At 44.2% G+C, this 10,331-nt stretch overlaps 1 protein-coding gene and 1 pseudogene across 1 annotated transcript; both read right to left on the reverse strand.

Annotated features, from left to right (window-relative positions):
• Window positions 1–204: 204 nt before the first annotated feature.
• Window positions 205–552, reverse strand: LOC119272278 (annotated as a pseudogene).
• A 2,912-nt stretch (window positions 553–3,464) lies between these two features.
• Window positions 3,465–6,213, reverse strand: LOC119268161 (V-type proton ATPase subunit F). The gene is made up of 5 exons (XM_037549694.1): window positions 6,001–6,213; window positions 5,806–5,906; window positions 5,276–5,357; window positions 4,719–4,801; window positions 3,465–3,884 (listed from the first exon to the last, which is right to left on the reverse strand). The coding sequence occupies exons 2-5, from the start codon at window positions 5,866–5,868 to the stop codon at window positions 3,720–3,722; spliced, it is 393 nt and encodes a 130-aa protein (XP_037405591.1). The 5' UTR covers window positions 5,869–5,906; window positions 6,001–6,213; the 3' UTR covers window positions 3,465–3,719.
• Window positions 6,214–10,331: the final 4,118 nt, after the last annotated feature.

Here is a 10,331-nt window from a genome sequence, read left to right on the forward strand (position 1 = left end):
AGAGGGGTATTGAATATCATTAAGGATCTGAACATACGGTCTTTCACCAAATAAACCAACTAGCATCAACTACAAGGAGTAATCAACACTACTAGCAGCCCACAGGTACCAATCTGAGGTTTTGAGACAAAGATTGAATACAAGAGATGAACTGGGGTTTGAGAGGAGATCGTGCTGGTGAAGATGGTGATGAAGATTGACCCCCTCTCGATGAGAAGATCATTGGTGATGACGATGGCTTCGATTTCCCCCTCCTGGAGGGAAGTTTCCCCGGCAGAACAGCACCGCCGGAGCGCTAGATTGCTTCTACCCAGGTTCCGCCTCGAGACTGCGGCGTTTCGTCCCGAAATCTCTCTCATGATTTTTCCAGGTCAAAACCTTTCATATAGCAGAAGATGGGTACAGGTGACCTGCCAGGGGCCCCACAAGCCCTAGGGGCGCGCCCAAGGCTTGTGGCCATCTAGCGTGTCTCCTCTAGTAGTTTCTTCGCCCAATAATTCTTATATATTACAAAATATTTCTCCGTAAATTTTCAGGACTTTTGGAGTTGTGCAAAATAACTCTCTCAGATTTGCTCCTTTCCCGTCCAGAATTCCAGCTGCCAGCAATCTCCTTCTTCATGTAAATCTTGTAAAATAAGAGAGAAAAGGCAGAAGTATTGTATCATAATGTGTAATAACATCCCATAATGTAATAAATATCGACATAAAAGCATGATGCAAAATGGACGTACCAACTCCCCCAAGTTTAGACCTCGCTTGTCCTCAAGCGAAAGCCGAAATCGATAAATATGACCACATGTTTAGAGATAGAGGTGTCGATAAAAATAAAATACGGACATGAAGACATCATGATCTTCTTTAGAATAACAATTGTCATATGATTTCTCATGCTGAAGTGAAAATTCGTTCACAAGATATAGTATGAAGCAAAGAAATTATTGAAAACTAACAAACTATGATCTCAGTCATTGAAGCAATTGCAATTTATCACAATATCAAAAGGAGTCAATGTAAGAGCTTTTTATCGCAAGCCCACATACTAAACCATCTTTTAGTCTTTCACAATTGCTAACACTCACGCGATACTTATGAGATCAAAGTTTCAATCGGACACGGAGAAAGATAGGGGCTTAGGGATTGACTATTCGTCAACCTAGGTGAGGAATGATTATTCTTCACCCCATGTATTTCACCATCAATGCACCGTAATTTTATGTTCCTTAAGTTTTGTTTTATTTCCGATGTAAAAAGAGACCGTAAGAAAATATATAATAGTTGTAAAAATATATATATTATGTTATGTAAAATTATAAACGTAAAAATATAGTGTAAAATACGTAGTGAATCGATAGGAATGTAAAAAAAAGGGCAACCTGGTGCATGTAGCTCCCGCTTGCGCAGGGTCCAGGGAAGGGTCCGACCACTTTGGGTCTATAGTACGCAGCCTTTTCCTACATTTCTGTAAGAGGCTCTTTCCAGGACTTGAACCCATGACCTCATGATCACAAGGCAGCAGCTTTACCACTGCGCCAAGGCTCCCCTTCGGTGAATCAATAGGAATGTAACTATTTGAATTTTCTTGCTATATGAAAGGTCATAAACTGCAAATTTTCTTGTCTTATGACCTATATTTTTATTTTCTTATGCCAAATTTTACGTAGTGAATCAATAGGAATGTAACTATTTGAATTTGAATTCCAAACATAATTTAATTATGAAATGATCGTAAGATTACTTCGGATGAAGAATAACTTATTATGTACCCTGGGTGATTAATAGAGTAACAATATTCTAAGCATGAGTGTAGAATAGCTTATTCTACACCCCCTAGTAATGCTATATACAAAATCTAGTAAAACGGTGTATAAAATGTAGTAATTCAAAAAAAAAATTACTTCTCAAGTTTGTGATTTAGCACATTTTTATGAAAATTACTATATTTTGCATAGTGTGTTACTACATTTTGTATGTACCGTTACTGGGGTGTAGAATAAGCTATTCTACACTCACGCTTAGTTCAGCGTTTTACAAAACATTTTCAATTCATCCACTTCACAAGTTACTACTCGAGCAGCATTTCAATATTGCATTCAGATTTGTAAGTAACTACGTATTATGTGAAATTTGGGTAGCGGAATTTTCTATTTTTATTTTGGGCGTTCATATGTTGACTATGGAACGTTTTCATCTTCCTCCAACTAATCTGATATTACACAATCAAGGCTGATGGTTGTCGAAATCTGTTTTGAACACTGTTTGCATGCAAGATTGAAATCAAGAAACACCATTTATGTAACACCCCCTCTGTTCCATATTAGTTGTCGCATTTAGCACAAGTATGTACTAAATCAGTGACAACTAATATGAAACGGAGGAAGTAGTATTTATGCATTTGGGGGTACCATTTCAGGCTATAATAATTAGTCCGACACAGTTAACATAGATGAAATATTACCTCACTCCCTACGAAATAAAATAAGAAGTATCTCATATTTGTTTGTGATCTCCAGTCGTGCTTTACTTATCATCTCTAGATTATATATTTTGTGTTTTGTTAATTGAATTTTAGTCATGCGAGAAGTTCACTTTCCGCCAAGGCAGTCGATGTGTTCATTTCCGAGGAAATGCACATAGTGCCTGCAGTTCACTCATTCATCAGTCCATGTCTTAAATTGGCGTCCCGAAAAACCCAACCTCAATCGCTCAATTGTCATGGTTCCTGGACCGGTCCAACACTGGTTCATGGCAATTGACGTTTTCCCCAAAGCTCGCGGAGGGTGACCTCGACAAGATGAGTTTTGAAGTTTCAAATATTCACTTGTGCTAGCAGAGTTCTATAACATGTATGCCATGCAGCGGCCGAGCTCATCGCCTTGGGTTGACCACATTTGGACGCGTTGTGAACAGGTGATCATCAGGGCATCGCCGAAGAGTAGAGGAAGGAGGATAAGCGGCAATACGGATTAGGCATGGTGTTCAAATAGAGGAATTGACAGGTGAAACGGGGTGGGTCTTCAATCATACTTACTCTGGTTAGGAGCGTGTGATGTTTTTCTTTTCCCATTGCAACGCACGGGCACACTTGCTAATGGGGTTTAAGTAGCACAGATGAAGCAGTCCTGTTGTGTTCAGCGTGGAGTTGTATACAGAACGAACATCACGTTGATGCATAACGGGTTGATATGACTAGCTGAGAAATCGTGTCAAGAAGAGTGTGGCTTGGTCAAGTCTCAGTCAAGTGACAAAGTATATAAGGAGAAAAAGAGAACTGAAAAGAATTTTCTTTACGAATCTACATGCAAGCTTAAAAGGAATTCGACTAAGACATAATGAAGTCTCAGTTAGCAAAACTGTTTCAAGCAACTGCCATGGTTCAACAGCAGGCAGCCGTTTTGACCTGAAAAAAAGCTCACTGGGCTATTCAAATAATCTGATAGTGGCCGAAACAAACAATTTGCAAGGTAAAGCTTGCACATTCGGAATCAAGTCTATGGCAGCACCACAGAACACATGTTTTCCTGTTTCCCTTGTTCTTAGATACAAACTCCAAAAAAAGTAAGAATTTATTACATTAACCCGTTGGTCCAATCCAAATTGTTTACTCCTTATTCGTGCGCCCACAACAGAATGGTATGAATAATTTAATACAGATACACGGAGCAAGTCCACGAAGAACTCAATCAAAGTGTGATGCCCCTGTTATCACAAGGTTGCTACTCAACGCCTATCAGAAGCAACCGAGTCAGCAGAAAACAGATATTTCACACGAGAAAGGACCGAGTCACTCGCTGGATCATATGGATGGTCCTTGGATGGAATTTCCAATATCGCAGGGATTGGCTTGTTGTAGCTATCCACCAGAAACCTAATCATGTTTGCAATCTGGGACATACAAGAAACATGTAATAAGAAGCTAACCCTAATAATCCTCTCATAGCATTAGTTCATCTTCATCAACATGTATAAGACACGCATCTGGTTCTGGTTCTGGTAATCTAGTACACAATCCCTCTATTGCTTTTTGACTTTCTAATGTTATGGATAGTAGGATATACCACATGGATGCAACCGTCATTTGCATGGCAGTTGGCACTGTTGAGCATGTAGTATAAATATTGTTTCGTTTGTATTGTAAGAGAGGTTTCTGTTACTTTAGGACTCGTGGTTGGCTATTCAAGATAGGGTTTGGGCCGCCGATCGTTTGGCCAAATGTGAATGGTCAAATTGCGGTCTTTGCGCTCTTTGCAAAAGGGGCATGAATCCGGCGTGCATCTCTTCTTCAAATGCTGCTTCATGCTTCGGCTTTGGAACTTAGTCAATGAGTGGCTTCATCTTGGGACCAATCCTTGTGGCACTTGGAGCGCTCCGCCAAGGAGGAGTGGCGGATCAACCTCTCCGACGTAAAGCCATAAACATCCCTAATAGGAAGGCTGTGGCGTCTCTCACAATGCTTCTGTGTTCGACAGTTTGGAACGAGAGGAACGCCCGTGTTTTCTATCAAAAGAGCGCCCCTCCGCCTATTTTGAGTTTCAACGGCCTCGTCTATTTTGTTTACAGCAGAAGGTGAGTCTAAAGAAACTAATCAGGACTATTTAACCCCAATAACTCATGACCACCCTCTTTCTTTACGTGATATACTTGCAAGATTCTGACAAAACAATTTGCTGATCCTTAAGAGAAAAGAAAGATATGCATTTATAGCAATGGTTTACTTACATATTGGCTGATGAGCACAATAGCAATATCCTCCCTTGCAGTAAACTCTTTAAATGCATCTTCAATCTGTTTCACCGTCGTTTCTGGAAGATAGCACACACACAAAAGTATTTATTCAAGTCATGTGGGTAAGTGTACGAGAACTATGATATAATAGGCAACACAGCAACAACATAACAGACACATCGCGCCGAAAGAAATGATAAGTTGAATTATGTGACAGGAGTAAAAGTGATAGTTGAGGTTGTTTAAATTTGATGGAAGTCCAGGACTGAGCAAACCAGTAGTAAAGAAGTTTCTCTTAACACAATAATGAATAAATCTTTGCCTTTGTCTATAGAAGAAACAGAAAAAGGATAAATATGACATGACAGTAACAACCTTATAAGAAATGCTTAAGAAAATAGAAACTGAGAAGGTTTTTTATCGGGCAATTCTTCAAACATTCTGTTGGCAACCATTCAACAAAATTCCATAGCCAACAGATATAATTTTCTACAGAAATCTTATGTCAACTGTTTAAAAACAATGCTATGTTAACAAGTTCAGGATAGTACTGTTATCTACAAGAAGGTAATTTGTTTTCTTGCGCAGATCAACATTGCCAACCCCAGCCATCAAAAACCCAGTGACAGTGTCCTGCAAGAATAAGAAAGCTCAATGTCAAACAGCGCTTTGCTTGTCAAAACATTATTCATTCATCATATAACATCTATTTTCGTTGTCGAATCCTGTACACCAAATTGGCATTCACAAGAAGTCAACTTCTCATTTTTCTATCTAAATAAAAAAGCAATCTACTTATTTGGTAACAACAAATACACAACGGATCAATCCTTAGCTGCCAAGTAAATCATCCATGCTTGCGAATCTACATTACCACGCCCCTACGAGCCTGTGTTATTTTCTAGCACCGCCTAACACAGACCGGCTCGCTGACGATTTGCCCGACTCTAGGACAATTGCCGGAGTGGCGGAAAGGCGTATGTAAGTCACCCCCAACACCCAGTTACATAGTTAGCCAACATATGCTCAATTATTAACAGAAGCTCAAGCAACTTTAAGATCAAAAGGGTGGATAGATCACCTCATCGGCGATGATGGCGATGAGGGCGGAGTTGTTCGCCGGGATATTGGACCTCCCCGCCATTACTGGTTCCTGTCAAAAACCTGCCGGCTGCAAGGAATCTACCAAAATAGACCAAAAGGAGGCAAATCTGGTAAAGAAATCCGTGTGAAACAAGAGGTGCGGACGCATATAGGAAGTTAAATCAGATCGAACCTTGCAGTAGATATGCAAGCAGAAATCACAGGCACGGATCCAGACAGAAGAAAGAGCGGGTTGGAGATCCGGTGGCGCAGGAGAAAAATATGGGGGCGGAGAGGCGGGTTAGAAGGGGACTCGGCGCAGGGGCAGAACCGGAGGAGGGAGGAACGTGTATTGCTTGGCCACGACGGAGATCGGATCGGAGCAGGACTCCACGAGAACCGGAGCACTCACGGAGTCACGGGTCGGATGCGGGCCCAGACGGGTCGGATGCGATTCGGGGAAAAAGGTCGAGTCGAAAAAACACGAGTACTGTAGTAGGAGTACTTTTTTTTTAAACTCAATCAAACTTTTTATTTAAACTCCCCCGGGGATCTTCGTCTGAGACAACGTGCAAAATAAAATCTGAGGGCACATACAGCCACACCTTGCAATATTTATTCGTTGTTGCTTCCTTCGCCAGCAAATGGGCGGCTCCATTGGCTTCACGTCTCGCCTATAAAATCCTCCAATTTTCCCTCGATGCCAACAACAACCGCCTGACTTCCTCCACGATTGGTCCTAGCGATGAGAAATCTTTTTCCTTGGCCTGGAGCTTGCACACAATTGCCCTGCATTCCATCTCAATGTGTAAGTTTGCAACATCTAGTTAGTTCGTCAACTGGGCAGCCCCTCTGCATGCCAAGAGTTCAACTCTCTGTGGGCCACTCCCCAGTGGGAGGACATGGCATGCACCATCCAAGTATGCTCCATCATGATTTCTGAATATCACTTCTGCACCCCCACTCTCACCGCCTTTTGTTATTGCACCGTCTACGTTGGCTTTTATCCACCCCTCGTCAGGTGGTCTCCACTTCTCTTTCTGAACAGGTCTTTCATGCTTGCTCTTGCGGCCATGGATAGCTTGTCACTCACCCATTAGGTTGAAAACCCTTCGCGCTATTGACTCTGTAGCTTCAATCCGTTATCCATCACGAGCATTATTTCTCGCTAGCCATAGCGCATACGTACCCTGCACCATGACAGCCCGCTTATCATAAGAGGCCTCCGCGAACCAGGTCAGCAGCCATCTTGACAACGCACTCTGGGAGCAAGCAAACTGACTCCGGTGGGATCGCCACCGGTACCCCCAACTCCGAATGCATTACCTTCCAGAACATCATCGAGTGATAGCATCCCCAAAAACGATGGAAGTTCGTTTCTTCGCGGCCACAAGCAATGCAGAAGACACCCGGCTTGATCTTCCTCCTTAGTAACTCCGAACCCATAGCCAGACCGTTCTGGATCAGTCTCCACATATGAGTTTTGACTTTGCCCGGAGCGACTGTGTCCCATAGGCTCAACCAGGACCTAAGATCCGCCACAGAAGATGAAGATTCCGGCCGTCCAACCCTGGCCTGTTTTTGACTCATGCGTAGGTGGTACGCAGACCGGACTGAAAAGACGCCATTTTTTGTATAATTCCATGCTTGGTAGTCCTGCACCCCCGGTCCACCAACAGGAATCTGCATTATTTCATGTGCTTCATCCATGGCGAACATCTCCATCACCTTCCTTCTGTTCCAAGTGCGGCCATCGGCTTCAAGCAGATCCCGGACACGGGTAGTGCCCTCCATGTATCTTTCGGCCCAGTGGCCTCAGACACCCCTTCCTTGGTAACCAATTATCATGGTGGATTTTGACTTGAGATCCGTCCCCAATACGCCAAATCAAGCCATCAAGGAGTAGGTTACGGCCGTGCAAGATACTCCGAAATGTGTATGAGCCTCCATCCGGGCACGTAGCGTTTAAAATTGATCCATCGAGATAGTACCGTGCCTTCAAAACCCTTGCACACAGCGAATCTGGCACTTGTAACAATCGCCACGCTTGTTTGGCGAGCATGGCTTGGTTGAAAGCTTCCGCGTCTCGAAAACCGAGGCCCCCTTCATACTTTCTCAAGCACATTCTATCCCAGCCAATCCAGTGCACCTTCTTGTGACCATCAGTTTCACCCCACCAGAAGTTTGAAGAAATAGAAGACAGGTTCCCGCACATTTTCTTTGTGAGTTGAAAACAGCTCATGGTAAAAGTTGGTGTTGACTAAAGATCGGACTTGACTAGCACCTCTCTCGTAGTTTTGGATAGGCCTTGACCCTTCCAACCAGAGACTTTTCCTTTTGCACTTTCCTTTACATATTTGAAAGTCCCATCTTTGGACCTTCCAACCACCGTAGGCAGTCCCAAATACCGCTCACTCAATGCCTCCTCTGTTATCTCAAGCACTTCTTTGAGCATATTCTTATCATCATCCGAGGTGCCTTTGCCAAAGAAAATTGTTGATTTCTGGAGGTTGACTTTTTGGCCCGAGGCCGCCTCGTAATCCCGCAGAATGTAACGTAAGGTCTCAAAGTTTTCTCTTGAACCCTCCACAAATACTACGCTATCATCAGCAAAAAGCAGGTGAGTGACAGTTAATCCACCATTCCCAAAGGATACTCCCTTCATGTTCTTCTCACTCTGAGCATGTTTCAGTAGCGCTGAGAATCCCTCTACACAGAATAGAAACAGGTATGGGGAGAGGGGTCCCCCTGCCGGAGCCCTCTGGTGGGAGTGAACTTCTTAGAAAGACCACCGTTCAGCTTCACCGAGAACGTCGCCGATTTCACACACCTCATGACCATCTCTGTCCAATGATCAGAGAAGCCAAATTTCAGCATCATATTTTCTAAAAAAAATCCCACTCAACTCGGTCGTAGGCCTTCATCATATCTAGCTTGACCGCGCACATAGGCTTCCTCCTCTTCCTAATAGCATGCATGCATTCATACGCCACCAGAACATTATCCGTAATTAGCCTCCCTGGTACGAATGCACTTTGCTCCTCCGAGATCATAAACGGAAGAACCACCTTTAGGCGATTGGCCAGTGCCTTTGCCGCAATCTTATAAAGAATGTTGCATAGACTGATGGGCCGGAACTGCGCCAGTAGCTCCGGCGACTTAACTTTTGGAATCATCACAATCACCGTGTCGTTAAAACCATTTGGAGCTGTCGTCCCATCTAGGAACTCACGGACTGCAGCACACACATCTTCCTTAACCAGCGCCCAGTGGCGTTGGTAGAACATGGCCGGGAGGCCGTCCAGGCCCGGCGCTTTGGTCGGTCCCATTTGGAAAAGGGCCTGCTCAATCTCCTCATCAGAAAAAGGCGCCCCAAGTTTTGTGTTCATCTCTCCAGTCATCGCAGCTTCAATGTGTTGTAGAACCCTCTCCCCATTCGTTGCTCCCTCCGCTGCGAAGAGATGGGCATAAAACTGGGCAGCCATCTTCCTCATTCCCTCATCATCCGTGCATTTTGAACCGTCTTCTCTCCTCAAAGCCTTAACTGTGTTTTTTCGCTTGCGGTGTGAAGCACGATTTTGGAAGTACTTCGTATTCTGGTCTCCCTCCGTTAACCAGTCTACCCTTGATCGTTGCTTGTAGTACACCTCCTCCCTCTCATAGAGCTCATGCAGCTGGTCCTCGAGATCCTTAATCTCCTGTCCATACCCTGTTCGGGCGGCCCTCTCCTTTGCGTCCACCAGCTGAGTTTTGAGGTGCGAGATTTGCCTTTTTAAAGATCCAAAAACCCTTTGACTCCACCGTTGCATGGCCATGGACGTCGATCTCAAGCTGTTACACGCACCTGCTAGTCACCCCTCCCGCTGATTGGTTGCATGTGCCTCCCCCCATGCAGTGGTCACCATGGCGTCGTATTCCTCATGCCTCGTCCACATTGCCTCATAAACAAAAGGTCTCTGTCCCCGCGTTCGACATTCCCCCGCCATCATCGAAGCTTTAATAAATAATGCTTGGTGGTCAGATTCTTCTGTCATCACATGTTGCACTTCGATCTCCGAGAACAGCTGCACAAAATCGCTATTACACGTCGCCCGGTCGAGCCTCACCTGAATATTATCACCATCCTCTCTCTTGTTGTCCCATGTGAACGGGTATCCCGAGAAGCCAAGATCCGCTAGTCCATAATCATTCAGGCAAACACCAAAAAGCTCCATCTGTCTCCTACTCCTCGGGTTACCACCTTGTTGCTCATCTTGTCTCAGGGCTTCATTAAAATCGCCCAGACACAGCCAAGGGAGGTTGTCTTGTGCACGCAGATACCGTAACACCTCCCATGTCTTCATTCACTTGTCAACGCAGGGCTCTCCATAGATTCTAGTGAACCTAAAGGAGACTCCTTCAGTAATGATTGCAGCATCAATGTAATACTGGCACCACGGCCTCACTGTATCTTCAACATGATGCCTCCACCATAGTGCCAACCCTCCACTCTTGACTTCACAATCCACCGCAACGCCTTTATTG

Source organism: Triticum dicoccoides, chromosome 3A, assembly GCF_002162155.2.
Source record: "Triticum dicoccoides isolate Atlit2015 ecotype Zavitan chromosome 3A, WEW_v2.0, whole genome shotgun sequence".
In the NCBI taxonomy this organism is placed as follows: domain Eukaryota; kingdom Viridiplantae; phylum Streptophyta; class Magnoliopsida; order Poales; family Poaceae; genus Triticum; species Triticum dicoccoides.

Excerpts from the sequence above, each read along its gene's own strand:
- LOC119268161 (XM_037549694.1), bottom strand. The coding sequence starts at position 5,868 with ATGGCGGGGAGGTCCAATATCCCGGCGAACAACTCCGCCCTCATCGCC. Across the intron at positions 5,358-5,805 it reads TCGCCATCATCGCCGATGAG|GACACTGTCACTGGGTTTTT; the intron begins GTGATCTATCCA and ends TTATTCTTGCAG. Across the intron at positions 3,885-4,718 it reads TTGTGCTCATCAGCCAATAT|ATTGCAAACATGATTAGGTT; the intron begins GTAAGTAAACCA and ends TGTATGTCCCAG.